The sequence below is a fragment of the Vulpes vulpes genome, chromosome 7, assembly GCF_048418805.1.
Source record: "Vulpes vulpes isolate BD-2025 chromosome 7, VulVul3, whole genome shotgun sequence".
Taxonomy (NCBI): Eukaryota; Metazoa; Chordata; class Mammalia; order Carnivora; family Canidae; genus Vulpes; species Vulpes vulpes.
In genome coordinates this window covers 13,365,807-13,381,600 of record NC_132786.1, presented here as the reverse complement: position 1 = coordinate 13,381,600, position 15,794 = coordinate 13,365,807, and the positions used below count along the sequence as shown (strand labels likewise).

The 15,794-nt window shown below is 47.2% G+C and overlaps 1 protein-coding gene across 1 annotated transcript in view; it reads right to left on the bottom strand.

Annotated features, from left to right (window-relative positions):
- LOC112908900 (solute carrier family 23 member 1-like) overlaps nt 1–15,794 on the bottom strand; it is a 47,192-nt gene that overhangs the window by 8,057 nt on the left and 23,341 nt on the right. Inside the window, exons 5-11 of the mRNA XM_072762979.1 lie at nt 10,718–10,899; nt 8,789–8,906; nt 7,600–7,756; nt 6,556–6,809; nt 1,549–1,713; nt 1,051–1,159; nt 859–954 (exon numbers count right to left, since the gene is read on the bottom strand). Coding sequence (XP_072619080.1) covers nt 859–954; nt 1,051–1,159; nt 1,549–1,713; nt 6,556–6,809; nt 7,600–7,756; nt 8,789–8,906; nt 10,718–10,899 — 1,081 coding nt within the window. The remainder of the gene's footprint in view (nt 1–858; nt 955–1,050; nt 1,160–1,548; nt 1,714–6,555; nt 6,810–7,599; nt 7,757–8,788; nt 8,907–10,717; nt 10,900–15,794) is intronic.

Below are 15,794 nucleotides of genomic sequence, written 5' to 3'. Positions count from 1 at the left end.
CCCGTGTTACCCTCTATTCTCATTGTTCTCCCCCACCCCACCCCACCCCCATTAGCCTGTGAGCTTCTGGAAGGTGGTAGGCATGTCTTATGTCTTTCTGCTTTTTGCATTCTCAGGACATAGCACCTGGGACACAGTAAGTGTGCAAGTGTTTGATAGGTCTTTATAGAAAGAGAGAGAAGGAAGGAAGGAAGAGACAGAGAAAGAAAGGGAAAGGGAAAGGGAACATGTGTTCTCTCCAACTAGACTTTGGGCTCTTAGCTGTTTTTCTTTTTGCTTCTGGTGTGTTTCTCACCTTCGGGCCCTGTTACAGCTGAACTGAGCCCCCCCCCCCCCCATCGTATTTTGAAGCCCTAACCCCCCTACCTCAGAACATGAATATATTTGGAGATAGGACCTTGAAAGAGGTGATTCTGTCCAAGATGAGGTCTTTAGGGTGGTCCCAAATCTAATCTGACTGCTGTCCTTCTATGAAAGGATTAGGACACACAGAGAGACCCCAGGGATGTGCCCACACAGAAGAAAGGGCACGTGAGGTCATAGCAAGAAGACGGCCATCTACAAGCCAAGGAGAGAGGCCTCTGGAGAAACCAACCCTGCCAACACCCTGATCCCAGTCTTCTAGCCTCCAGACTATGGGAAAATACCCTTTAATTGTTTAAACCCATTGGTGGTATTTTGTTATTGCAGCCCTAGAAAGCTAACCCAGGCCTGTACATCCCACCCAGACCCAGGGCCTGCTCAGGATATGCTGTGGTCAGCCCGACATGGTACTAAGGGTTAGAGGAGCAATGTGGGTGGCCCAAATGCCGACCATCTACCCAAACTGCGAGCTTACAGAGAGCAGGTGAGCCCTACCAGGGATGGTGTTGTCCAGGAAAAAGCCCAGAAATCCACCAACAAACATGCCTGTGGTCAGCAGCACCTGGATGACCTGGTCCAGTTGGAGAATCCCTAGAAGGAAGACAAATGCAACAGGAAGTCCCAGGGACCAAGGCCCCCACTGGCTCTGCCCCTGGGGTGGTCACAGTTTAGAAGACAGAGAATCACCTGTCTGGAGCCTCTCGGGGTTCTTGTTCACCCAGTTGGGAATGGCAAGCCCACAGTAGATGGAGAAGCCAAAGATAAAGAGGTTCCTGGATGAGTTCATGTCCACGTACTGCAGGAGAGAGGCCCCCCAGGGCAGCCCAGAGACATCAGCATCTTTACCACATAGCAATCTAACTCCCCTCCAAATGCCTCCTCCCCTCCCACTGACACCAGAGATGGGGAGGGAGGCTGGCTTCAGAGCACCACACTCAGTGGGCATGCCAGGGCTGCATTCCCACTTGCCCCTGGGAGCTCAATGGTTTGGACAAGCCAACTCAAACGGATGCAGTTTCTGTTTTTCAGAAGTCAGGATGCTTGGAAGCCATTGTGGTTTCTGGGACCAAGGATTCCTTCTCCTCCTCCCCTCCTCCAGCCCTATTCCCTCCATCTCAATCCCTGGGGACTCCTTTCAAGAGATGCACTGGCTCTGGCTGTTCTCCTAAGGGTGCCTCGCCTCACCTGCAGGTTGGAAATCCCCACAGCAGTGATGACCCCAAACATCACCAGGAACATGCCTCCGATCACAGGGGTGGGGATGGTGGCAAAGGCAGCCCCAATCTTCCCAAATACGCCCATCAGGAGCAGCAAGCAGCCAGCAGCGACCATCACCATCCTGCTCCCCACCTGCAGTGCTCAGGGGGATGAGGGATGAGGAGCTTAGCACCAGCCAGGCCTCTGCCTTGTTCCACAAACAACACTCCAAGGGGGCTTGTAAGAGCAGTAAAAGTGACCCCAAAATGCACCCCCTCTGCTCCCACATGGGGCTTGGGAAAGGATGAGGGTGTAACCTTGTGTCCTGGCCTTGGCCCCATCTCTTCACTCACAGCTCTATCCCTACCTTAGACTCCAGACTCAAATGTTCCTTCTCTAAGAAGCCTTTCCAGGGTGGCAAGAAGTCTTTCTTAGGAGGCAGTGGCCCAATGCTTAAGAATAGGCATTTGAGGGCTGACCCCAGCTCTGCCTCTAACTAGCTGTGTGACTTTGGGCACGTTACTTAACCTCACCAAATATCAGCCTCCAAATTTGCCAAATGGAATTAATAATACTTCACAAACTCATTTTACAAGGCCAGCATTACCTTGGTACCAAAGCCAGACAAGGACATTATAAGAAATGAAACTACAGACCAATGTCCCTGATGAATACAGAAGTTAAAAGTAAAATATTAGGAAACCAAATTCAGCAGCACATCAGAAAGATCATACACCGTGACCAGGTGGGATTTATCCCTGGGACAAGGAAGCTTCAACATATACAAATAAGTGTGGTATATCACATAGATAAAATGAAAGATTAAAAACCACACAATCATCTCAATAGATGATGAAAAAGCATTAGACAAAATACAACATCTTTTCATAATAAAAACTCTCAACAAATCAGGCATAGAAGGAGCATACTTCAACACAGTGAAGGCCATATATGACAGCAGAGATGATATGATCTTATATAGAAAACCCTAAAGACTCACCCAAGAAGCTATTGGACTCAATCAGTGGACCAGTAAAGTCACAGAATAGAAAAATCAACACATTGAATTCAGTTGCATTTCTATAAACTAACAACAAAATATCTGAAAAATACAAAAAGAAAACAATCCATTCACAATATCATCAAAAACAATGAAAAATTTAAGAATGAATTTAAATTCATTCAAAGAAATTGAAGAGGACACTTTTCATTTGTCCTGAAAAGATATCATGCGGGAAGCCTGGGTGGCTCAGGGATTGAGCATCTGCCTTCGGTCCAGGGCGTGATCCTGGAGTCCCGGGATCGAGCCCCACGTCGGGCTCCCTGCATGGAGCCTGCTTCTCCCGCTGCCTGTGTCTCTGCCTCTCTCTGTGTGTCTCTCATGAATAAATAAAAGTAAAAAGTAAAAAGAAAAAGAAAAAGAAAATAAAAGATATCATGTGTTCGTGGATAAGATTTAATGTTGTTGAAATGTCCATACTACCTAAAGCCATCCATAGATTCAATGCAATCCCTAACAAAATTCCAATGGCATTTTCTACAGAAATAGAAAAAAACCCTAAAATTTGTGTGTAAATACAAAAGACCCCAAATAGCCAAAGCAATCCCGAGAAAGAAGAGTAAAACTGAAGCCATCACACTTCTTGATTTTAAATGATACTACAAAGCTCTGGTAATTAAAAAGGTATGGTTCTGTCATAAAAGTAGACACACAGACCAACAGAACAGAATTGAGAGCCCAAAAATGAACCCATGTCAATTAACATTTGACAGGGAAGCCAAGCATATTCGACGGGGCAAAGAATAGTCTCCTCAGTAAATGGGGTTGGGAAGCCCAGAGAACCACATACAGAAGAACGAAATTGAACCTCTACCTTTCACCACTCAAAAATTTAACTCAATATGGATTAAAGACTTAAATGTAAGACCTGAAACCATGAAGTCCTAGAAGAACACATGGTGGTTGAGGGGGAATGCTGGGGTGGCTCAGTGGCTGAGTGTCTGCTTTTGGCTCAGGGCATGACCCTGGGGTCCTGGGATCAAGTCCCACATTGGGGTGATTTTAAAAAGATTTTTAAATTCTTTAAAAAAGAAAGAAAGAAAGAAAGAAAACATAGGGGGAAAACCCTTGACATTGGTCTTCGCAGTTTTTTTGGATATGACACCAAAAGTATAAACAATAAAAGCCAAAGTAAACAAATGAGACTACATCAAATTAAAAAGCTTCTATGGAGTAAAGGGAGACAACTGACAAAATACAAAGGATACAAAGGATAAAATATTTGCAAACCATCTATCTGACAAGAGGTTGATATCCAAAATGTATAAAGAATTTATGCAACTCAGATAACAGCAACAACAACAATAATGATCAAAAAATGGGCAGAGGAACTGGATAGATATTTCTCCAAAGAAGACATCCAGATGTCCAACAGACACATGAAAAGATATTCAACATCATTCAGCAGCAGCAAAATGCAAATCAAAACTACAATGAGATATCACATCCTGTCAGATTCAGTCATCATAAAAAAAAAAAAAAACAAGTGTTAGTAGAGATGTGCAGAAAAGAGAATCTTTGTGTGCTGGTGATAGGAACGTCAATTGGCACAGCCACCGTGGAAAACAGCACAGCTTTTTCTAAAAAAATTAAAAAGAGAATTACCATATGATCCAGCAGTTGCTCTTGTATTTATGCAAAGAAACCAAAACACTAACTTGGAAAGGTATCTGTAACCCATGTTCATTGCTGCATTATTTACAATAGCCAAGACATGGAAACAACCTAAATGATGGATGAGTGGATAAAGAAATCTGAGATACACACACACACACACACACACACACACACACACACACACAATGGAATGTTACTCAGCCATAAAAAATGAAATCTTTCCATTTGCAACAACATGGATAGAACTTGAAGACATTATGCTAAGTGAAATATGTCAGAGAAAGACAAATATCATATGGTACCTTCACGTGTGGAGTCTAAAAAAGCTAAAATCAGGGTACCTGGGTGGCTCAGTTGGTTAAGTGTCCAACTCTTGATTTTGGCTCAGGTCATGATCTCAGGGTCCTGAAATCGAGTCCCACATCAGGCTCCACGCTGGGCATGGAGTCTGCTTAAGATTCTCTCACTCCTTCTGCCCTCCTCAGCCCTGCTCACGCATGTGTGCTCTCTCTTACAGAAGTAAAATAAAATAGATTTTTTTTAAAAAGTAAAAAGCTAAATTCACTGAATTAGAGTAGAGTGGTGGTTACCAGAGTCCTCAGGGTGAAAAAAACGGGGAGATGTTCCTCAAAGAGTACAAACTGCAGTTAGAAGATGAGTAAGTTCTGGGGATCTACTGTACGATATTGTGATTATAGTTAACAATGTCGAATTACACACTTGAAACCAGCAGAGTGAGATCTTAAATGTTCTCACCGCAAAAAAACAGAAATGGTAATTATGTGGCATGATGGGAGTGTCAGCTCACGGTGATCATCACACTGCCAAATGGAAGTGAATCAAATAAACACACCGTACAGCTTAGGCCTACACAATGCTGTGTGTCAAGTATACCTTGGTAAAGCTGTGAGGGAGGAGATGGGAAGGAAAATCCGTGTGTCTGGAGTGTAGGCAGATGGAGACACACATGGAAGATGAAGAGCAAGCCAAGGGCCCCATCATAAAGGGCTTCAGGGGCCACAGAGAGGAGCTGGGATAAAATCCAAAGACAAGGCATAAAAAAAATGTGGTATTTTGTTTATATACAACAAATATGTGGAATGGAATATTTTTGGACTGTCTGGGGATGGTCCTGGACATTGTGCTAAGTGGGATAAACCAGCTGCAAAAAGACAAATACTGTATGACTGCACTTGTGTGAAGTACCCAGTGTAGTCAAATGAGAGGGAACAGACACTAGGATGCTGACTGGCAAGTGCTGGGGAGGGAGGGGAGTAAGGAATTGCTTAATTGGTATTAGGTTTCAGTTTTTATGTTGTGTGTCTTTAACCACAATTAAAAGTATTTTTTAAGATTTTTAAAAGATTTTATTTATTTTTTTAAGATTTTATTTATTTATTAATGAGAGATACAGAGAGAGAGGCAGAGAGAGAAACAGGCTCCACGCAGGGAGCCCAACATGGGACTCGATCCCAGGTCTCCAGGATCACACCCTGGGCTGAAGGTGGGCGTCAAACTGCTGAGCCACCAGGGTGTCCTAATTTATTTATTTATGAGAGGGCGGGGAGGAGAGAGAGAGAGCACGAGCATGGGGAGAGGCAAAGGGAGAGGGAGAAGCAGATGCCCCGCTGGGCAGGGAAACCCCAGGACCCTGAGATCATGACCTGAGCCCAAGGCAGATGCTTCACCGACCAAGCCCCCCAAGCGCCCAGAAGTACTTTTTAGGGTATTTTTAGGGGATCCCTGGGGGGCTCAGTAGTTTAACACCTGCCTTTGGCCTGGGGTGTGACCCTGGAGTCCCAGGATCGAGTCCCACATCGGGCTCCCTGATGAAGCCTGCTTCTCCCTCCTCCTGTGTCTCTGCCTCTCTCTCTCTCTCTCTCTCTCTCTCATAAATAAATAAATAAATCTTAAAAAAAAATACTCTAGTGTCAACAACTGAAGTCCATTAATACCGTGGCAAAGTAGCAGAGTCCACCCTTGCTTATTTCCCTTTCCAGCCTAGGAGCTGATTTATTTAAACGTCTCCATGACAAGACACATGGTAAGAACTTATCACATCAAAATAAGGTTTTGGGGTTTGTTTACAATCCTCATAAGGAACAAGAAACAAAGGCCCCGATCCAAGCTAAAGGGAAACACAGCCCAGGCAACATGTTTATTTTAGCTCCCGAGACCCGGGTCCAGATCAAGGGAACAACACATCTGAGCCGTGTGAGGCCAGAAGTGCGTGTGGGTCTGTTGCAGCAATAGTAAGGGGCTAAGGGCTTGGTGACAGATGCGGGTGCCCGGCCCGAGGTCGGCGTCCGCGGCCTTACCCTGGTGATGCCCAGCGCCCCGATGTTCTCGCTGTAGGAGGTGGTGCCATTCCCGGTCCCCCAGGCCCCTGCCAGCAGACAGCCAAGGCCCTCGATGCCAATGCCACGGTTGACAGCGTGCCTCGGAGGTGGGGGGGCCCCCACCAGCCGGGCACAGGCGTAGTAGTCGCCTACTGACTCCACCATGGAGGAGATCACCCCTGCGATGATCCCAAAGACCCCAGCCAGGCTGATGGTGGGGACGCCCCACTGTCCTGAAAGAGCAGTGCAGAGGGAATGTTCATCCGGAAGCCACTGGGTTGCTGAACCCCAAATAATTCCTTTGCCGGAGGGGTCCTGGGAAGGCTTTAAAGACCAGGCACTGTGTCTCCCAATCCCACAAGCGTGGGGGGGCTGTGGCTTGGGCTCCAGCGCTGCCGTTCCCCCCTGAGGGCAAGTCAGGTCACACACCCGAGGTCACCGTTCGCAAGGACAGACGCCCCATGGAAGCAGAGATTCTTACCCAGGGTGGCACGAGCTCCCGGGCTGGGGGCCGGGCCAGCCCTGCCTGGACCCTGGTTATTAATCCACCTGAGGTGAGAAGCGCTGAGAAGGGCAAACAGCAGTGAGCCAAGAGCCAAGGAATGGCCTTGACCTCATCTGCCCAGAGGTGTTCTAATTCAGCCCGAAGCTCCCCTGGGTAGAATCGGCTAACCCAGGAAGGGTCCCCAGGAGACCCTTGGGTCTGGGGGTCTGGCTAGGAGGCTGAGACCTCTCTCATCTGCCCACTCTGGGGCCATCGGGGATGAGAGGGATGAGAGGAAGGTCCAGGACTGGGAGCCTGCGGGTCAATGCCCCCAGAGGATTCTTAGGACAACCCAAGGGTCTCCTCCTTCTCCCGGGGTGGGGGTGGGGGGCATGTGGACCCCCTAGGGCCTGCTTCTCCTTGCTAGGTCTTTGGGAGGAGATCCATCCCCTGGCCCTGTTCATTCAGTGCCCTGGACCCCACAGACAGTCCTGGAGAATACATGTCCCAGGCCAAAAAGGGCCCTGTCTTCTCATTACCTGGGTAAGGGAAGCGAAACCAGGGAGCCTGGCTCAGGACATTGCCTTTGGTGTCGGTGCGGCTCAGATGCCCATAGGCCGTGGGGGCAGTGGGAAGGGCGTTGGTGATTGTGAGCACGAAGCAGAGAAGCCACGAGAGGCAGAGCGCCAGCAGCACCTGCAGAGGGAACCCCTTCACTACCCGGCCTAGAGCCCCTGCTCCTGCCAACACCTCCCAGAGGTGCTGGGCCAGAGAAGGAGGTCAGGGAAGCTCCCAGAAATGAGGAAATGCTGGGCCACTGGCCCTTCCAAGGACAACAATCGGTGGCCCAATTAGCACATTGAAGAAATGCAGACAATAAACTACGGAAAAACCTTGTGTTAAATAGAGGCAGAAAGGTCTAGCACAATAGGCACAGCCCGGGTCAGAAGGACTACTGTCTGTCTCCCTTTCCACCGTGCTGGTCATGTGACTTTGGGTCAAACTCCCCCAGCCTCAGTTTCCTCGTCTGTACAGTGGAATCACAATCACTGCTCTGATATTTAACCTCTGGCAGCAGAGCCCCAGAAAGGTATATTTTTCTCAATGTCCCCAGGTGATGCTTATGCACCCAGAATGGTTGAGCCACCGGCCCGCAGCGCGGGGAGAGGTCAGTGAAATGTGGAAGTATCTTTTTACAACGTGAAATGTAGTCCACAGTTAAATCCCACCTGAAAACACATTGTGTGGCTGGTAGCCACACGGACTTAACACCGTGATGCAAATCCAGCAGAGGAGCGTCTGAAAGTGAAGTACCAGCCTCATCGTGAGGGATCTGGATTGCCCACGAGCCCCCCGAGATCCAGATCTGAGCAACTTGGTCCTTAGCTTTGTATAATTAGCCGTGAGCCTTGCTATGGGGACGGTCCCAGTTGTGTGACAAGGCTGTCCCACACTGGTGCCCAGAGCAGCGACCTAGGGCAGTGACCTGCTCCGGGGAGAGAAGATCCGTGGAATGATGGGGACGGCCTGCCACCAGCAGCCAGGGAGCCTTCCCACGAGGCCTCCTCCCAGCCTCCTTCTACAGCGCATGAATGGAGGCCAGGGAGGAGAGGCCCCTGCCCACGGGGAAGCACTGGCTCTGGAGAACCTTCTGGGAGTGCCAGAGGCTGCCCCTCACTCTCCAGGCGAGTCCACTAAGAATGGAAGAGGGCAGGGAGTGCTTCTTACCGGGAAGACCTGAAACAGGTGGAATTTAGATGTATGACACTTCTTCCCTCCATAAACGGGCACAGGTATGCCGACGTTTTTTAGGTACTGAGAAAACAGCACGATGAGGAAGATGGTCCTGAAACAGAAACAAGCCACACCCAGCCTGGCAAGCTGGTGCTTGTCCTGAGCAAGTGTCCAGGAAGCCGAGCCCCCACACATCTCAGGGGACAGGCTGCAGGGGCCGCACCAGCAGAGTTCCCATGAGGCAGGCCCCATCCCTGAAAAGGTGGGCTGTTCCCTTTCAGAGCTGCTGGGGGCTGGAGAGAAATACAGGGAAGGGGACCATCATTCCCTGGGGTGGGGTTGGGGGGATGATTTTTTATTTTTTAATTTTCAAAATGCATTGTTTATTGGTAAGAAATAGACTTCTAAATAGATGCAAAAGCACACAGGTGTTTTGCTCAACTATGTGATTTTTGTCTCCGTTTAAAGAACTTTTCTCCATATATGTTTCAAGATGACTTAAACATCTTAAGGAAACTTAAATGCCCTGCGCTCGGCTGTTGTGGTCAGGACATCTCCCACCACTGAAATTAAAACGCTTGATTTCATTAAGAAAAAAACAACAACAACAATATATTAGACCCATACTCATCAAAAATGCTCTGAGGCCAAAACAAAAACCTTTCTAGAATGAAGGTATCTCTTACTAAAGTAATTCTCTTAGATTTTAAATGCAGTATTACTAGTTCCATAAATATTTAATGTTCTTAATCCAATAACAGTTTTTAGGGAAAAAACTATCCAATATACAAAAACTGAATACGTTCATTTTTTAAAAGGTAAGAGGAAGGTACCCCGAAAAGAGATGCCATCTCAATGGTGGAGATGCAATCAGAGCTGACTAGATTTGTAAGTGTAAATTTTTTTCCAGGGAAGAGAACCTCCACGGGCATCAGGGTCGGTCAAGGGGCAGGTCTCCCGTCTAACGGCCGCCTCAGACAGTCCCTTTTGGGAGGGACCACCATCCAAGAGGTTGGCCAGGATGGAAGAGAAGCTGCCCCATGGCGCAGCGGTTTAGCACTGCCTGCAGCCCAGGGTGTGATCCTGAAGACCCAGGATCGAGTCCCACATCAGGCTCCTTGCGTGGAGCCTGCTTCTCCCTCTGCCTGTGTCTCTGCCTCTCTCTCTCTCTCTCTCTCTCTCTGTGTGTCTCTCTCATGAATAAATAAATAAAATCTTTAAAAATAAAATAAAATAAAAGTGGGCAACATGGCAATGGTCCTGCAGGGGGAGGCGGTGAGGCCAGAGTCGGAGACTGTCTCCCGTCCCAGGTCATTCTGCACGTCCCTGTGGTCAGCCCCTCGCAGCAGCACGGATGAGCGTGCCCAGGGCCATCCCCAAGTCCCTTCAAAGCTCTGTGGAAATGCCCAAGGCCTCTTTTTCCCATAAAGAATTCCAGAGCCTCCCAGTTGGCTGTAATCAGCCCCCTGCCCCAAACATACACTTGAGCATCCTCTGATTCTCATCACCGTCTCCTGGTGTCATAGCTCCTGGCACCAGGCTCAGCCCCCTCCTACACTGTGAGATCGCTGAGAGCTGGGGCCAGGGCCCTGCATCCCTTCCCGGGTGCGGGGGGTTAACAGCCATTAGCTCCACGGAACCTAGCAGGCGGCGGGCGGGCGACCAACAGTGGCATAGTCGGTGGGCTCTGCGCTGAGTTTTCTCACGCTCTGCCTGTGCTTAACTCCTGGGCTTTGAGGACTCCTAATGTACTCAGTAGCGGCGATAAGGAACGGCAGCCCTTCCATTGCTTGTCAAGGTATCATAATGTTCACGAAAGTATCTGTAAACCACACGAGCTAGCTAGAACCCTGAGCACGTTACTCTGAGTAATCTCCCTCCAGGAGGAACCAAGATGCTTCTCCGTCCTCAGAGAGTACTTACGTGGCAGCGACCCCCCAGTGGACCCCAGCACTGTCGCCCGCAGAATCAAAGAGAGGCAGGGCCACCAAGGTGATGGTCGGAGTGATGGTCAGGGGGCCGATGAAGCGCATGAGAAACCCAATGAGGCCAGAGAATCCCACCAGCATCTGGACACAGGAAGCGACCATGATGGCGCCCTGCAGCTGGGGAGGGAAGGAACAGCTCAGGCGCCTTGAGGCCGGCAGAGACCTGGGCCTCAGCCCAGCCAGCCCGCCTCTCTGCCTGCCCCGACGCACAACTCCACAGTGCGGAGCCAAAGCTAAACTCCAGGGGAACTGAGGCGAGGAGAGGCCTCCAGCTCTCCAGGGATTGCCAATTCCCTGGTGGACATTTGCACTTCATTTGAAGGTTTTCAGGAAATCGCCTTCCGAAGTGTGTATTGGTCATGGAGAGGATGAGGATGGCCACCATCACTCCGTAGCGGGTTAAATCTCTTGCTACTTCATATTGGCGTGCTCCCACTTTCTCTTGCAAGGGTTGGCATTTTTTTTTTCTGTAAAGGACCAGATAGTGACTATTTCAGGCTTGATGGGCCATATGGGCTCTGTCGAAACTTTTCCAGACGAATGTGAACAAATGAGCCTAGCTGTGTTCCACCGAAATTTCATGTGTAGATACTGAAATGAGAATTTCACATAATTCTGACACATTGTGAGTAGTACTCTTCTTTTTCAACCATTTAAAATGGAAAATCATTCTTACCTTGTGAGCTATATCAAAACGAGCAGCAGGCCAGATCTGGTCCATGGACTATAGTTTGCCAACCCCTGATCCACTGGACCGATGCAATTTGCTTAACGTCTAACTTTTCCTCTTTTGGTTTGGATGTTATACATTCCGCTTTATCCTTCATAACTTTCTTTGTTTTAAAGTCTGCTCCCGGGATGCCTGGGTGGCTCAGTGGTTGAGTGCCTGCCTTCGGCTCAGGGCGTGATCCTAGAGTCCCGGGATCGAATCCCCCATCGGGCTTCCTGCAGGGAGCCTGCTTCTCCCTCTGCCTGTGTCTCTGCCTCTCTCTGTGTCTCTCACGAAAAAATAAATAAAATCTTAAAAATAAATAAATAAGATCTGGTCTTTCTGAAAGTAATAGGGCAACTTCTACTTTGTTTTGATTAGTGTTAGCATGATATATTTTTTTGCCATCCATTTACTTTCGATCTCTACATGTCTATATATTTAAGGTAGGTTTCTTATAGATGACATATAGTTAGATTGCCTTCTCTGTCATTTAATTGGTATATTTAATCCACTGACATTCAAAGTGATTTTTTTAAGGATTTTATTTATTTATTCATAGAGAGAGAGAGAGAGAGAGAGAGAGAGAGAGAGGCAGAGACACAGGCAGAGGGAGAAGCAGGCTCCATGCATGGAGACCTACGTGGGACTCGATCCTGGGTCTCCAGGATCACACCTCAGGCTGTAGGCGGAGCCAAACCGCTGTGCCACTGGGGCTGCCCTCAAAGTGATTATTGATACCACTTAGTGATAATTGGGTTGATACCAACTATGCCTATTACTGTTTTCTATTTGTTGACCTTGTTCTTTGTCCCTATTTGTCTTCCACTCTCGTTGTGGTTTTATTTTATTTATTCATGAGAGACAGAGAGAGAGAGGCAGAGACACAGGCAGAGGGAGAAGCAGGCTCCCTGCAGGGAGTCCGACGTGGGACTCAATCCCAGGACCCTGGGATCACATCCTGAGCCACCCAGGTGTCTCTCTTTTTGTGGTTTTAATTGACTGTTTCATATGGTTCCATCGTTTTCCATTCTTGACATGTTTGTCTTTCTTTCTTTCTTTCTTTCTTTCTTTCTTTCTTTCTTTCTTCTTTCTTTTTCTTTCTTCTTTCTTTTACTTTCTTTTCTTTCACTTTTTTGAGTTGCCCTAGAGTTTACAACATACCAAGTCCACTTTCAAAGAACACTGTGCCAGTTCATGAGTAGGGTGAGTACCTTGTAGTAATAACGTAATCTTAATCCCTCCTTCTCATCCTTTATATCATTGCTTTATATGATCCTTTATATCATTTCACTTATATCTAAGGACATAATTGGTTCAAGGTGTTGAAAACTGAACTTGCCTTCCCTTCCTGGTTTTTTATTTTTTCTGCTACCACCATGTCCTTAAAATAGAACCACCGTTCACTTTCACTTCTCCATTACTTATAGCCTAGCAAGTAAAAACCTTCCTATTGGTCCTATATTTGTGTCACTTTCACTGGTGGCTAGTATAGTGACATACAGTTGGTGTGCTGGCCACCAGTGATTTCAATCCCTGACATGTATGTGGACAAATATAACTCAGATAAACACGGGGTATCTACCTTAAATTCCCATAGGCTGGCTTGGAGAAATCAACCAATCAATCTAATTAATGAAATGAAGTTGCAATTTGAAAGAACTTTCTCTTGCTTACAGCACTGGTGAAGAACATTAAGCCAGCAGGTGGAGCTCAACTACCATAGATAAGGCTCTGGGTTTGGCTCACTGTGTTGGACTCTTGGAGGCTAGGTGGAGAAAAATAGTGGAGACTATTGTCTTAGGGACAAAGGAATCCCTACCCTGGGCCCTGGGTCTCAGAGCAGGAGTTGGCAAACTTTTTCTGTAAAAAGCCAGATGGTAACTACTTTAGGTTTTGTGAGCTATGTGTGGTTTCTATCGCATATTCTTTTTAAGAACAGCCTTTGAAACTTAAAAACCATTCTTAGTTTGTGAGCAGTTAAAACAAAACAAAACAAAAAAAACAGACCTCAGGCTGGATTTGATCCGTAGTTTTCATACTCCTGCTTTAAAAGGACTCCATATATCATAAACACAAAAATAAACAATAAAGGTATCAAAGAAAATACGGTGTCTCTGACATTTGGGATCCCATGTTTAATGCAGGTACAGCATGACCCATATCCCTAAACACCTCCCTCACTATTAATACTTGTTCAAGCCCTAGGGAAATTATTTTCCGTAACTCTTGCCCAGTGTCCTCAAAACACAAGGTAACTGGTTCTGAACACGGTGAAGGTTGGTGAGTTGTGCCATGGTATTGCTGGAGGCAGGTGCTTCATTAGGAAACAGGAAAGATTTGAGCCAAAATGCTTCGGTAGGGGAAGAGACAAACTAACTTATCAGATCTTTCTTCTTGGATAGTAGGAAAGCAAGAGATTCTTACAGAGGAAATTCCAGTGCTCAGCAGGTCTGCGTGGAAGGGAAATCCTGCTCTGGCATCTAGCAGAGCCAGGTAAAGAAACCCCACTTTTGTGTTTTGCTTGATTTTAATTTGGATTTATTTTTTTTATTTTTACATTTTTTAATTTAAATTCAATTTGCCAACATATAATATATGTTGAGTACCCAGTGCTCATCCCATCAAGTGCCCTCCTTAGTGCCTGTCACCCAGTTATGCCATCCCCCCAACCACCTCCCCTTCTGCAACCCTTTGTATGTTTCCCAGAGTTACAAGTCTCTCATGGTTGGTCTCCCTCTCTAATTTTTCCCCACCCAGTTCCCCTCCTTTCCCTTATAATCCTGCTCACTATTTCTTATATTCCACATGAGTGAAACCATATGATGATTGTCCTTCTCCGATTGACTTATTTCACTCAGCATAATACCCTCCAGTTCCATCCATGTCGAAGCAAATGGTGGGTATTTGTCTTTTCTGATGGCTGAGAAAATTTGGATTTAATGAAGCCAAATATAGGTTCCCTGGGGGACAGCAGAAACAAACAAATAAACAAACACCCACAAGCCACATGTGTTCTGTGATTCATTCTGTTGATGGTATAGTGAAACTAGGCTTCCCTGAAGAAGTACAGCCTCATTTGGAGAAGGTGGTACAACACACAGCATCCCGAGATCGGCCACTCTACCTGGCAAAAATCCAGGGCCTGCCAGCTTGACAAGTGACATTCTTAGGAATGTCTTAGTCTAGAGCTATATGGTATTGTTCTTTAATGATTAAAGAGCCTGGTTAACAAAAAAACAAACAAACAAACAACAAAAAAAAAGAGCCTGGTTAACATGGGGGCCACTCTGAGACAAAAAGGAAGCAGATGGATCAGATTTCAGAAGTACACGCACTTTTGGCCTGTCCCAGCATAGGTATGTGTAAAAAGGCTGCTTTAGAAAAGGAAGAAGAACAGCAGAGGGTTGGGCTGAAACTCACAGGTCATGGCCTTCGCAGCCCGCTCCCTGATTTATGGGAAGCGAAGGTGGTAGAGTCTGTGCTGAATGAGGACCCACCCTGGTGGAAGCCGGTGCTCCCGCTCTGCTGAGGCTGTGCTCCGGAGCAGCTACTCCACCCCTTTCCCTTTGACAGACCATCACTAACTAGTCTGCACTGAATTAGACCACTAGTGAGTAGCACCCAGTAACTCCAGGATCAGAGACCCCAGTCATGTTCTTGCGTGAGACCAGAAAGACATTCAAGTAAAGAAGGACAGATCAACAAAATCTGCTGATTAAAGGAAAGAATTGTAGTCAGGCAGAGAAAAGGCAGGGACACAGGAGGGGTTCATAGGATTCATGGGCAAGTGACAGTCCCCACCTCCCCTGGGCCAGACACTACTTCACAAGATGACCTAAGGCTGGCAACAAAGATTTGAGTTTCACCATGTGAGTCCCTGGATTCAGAAAGCAGTGGTTGGAGCTTGGCTAAAGGTGCTGCTTGCCCAACTGAGGGAGGTTGATGCTGGAAGAGCATATGACGCTTCCCCAGAGAAACCTTGATGGAAGAAGTAAAGCAGATCTAAATCCAGCCAATGGGCCGAGTCATGCGTGAGATGGCTGACTATGCACACATAAATGCCCGGGGTTACCCCCGTATAATTCCACGGGTCCTTGGACGGTGGCCAATGATCAGCAGTTTGGTCTAGGAAGAGGATAATAGGGCTCTAATGAAATTTTGCCTTCTGTGGGACAGGAGTTTTTAGTTAAATCTCAAATAGTTGTGATTTGTGGCGATGCCCCTAAGTCTTAAAGAGAGGGAGGAAGTATGACCTGAATGTAGTCACTAGGGTCCATGAGTTGATACCAGGCGCGATTGA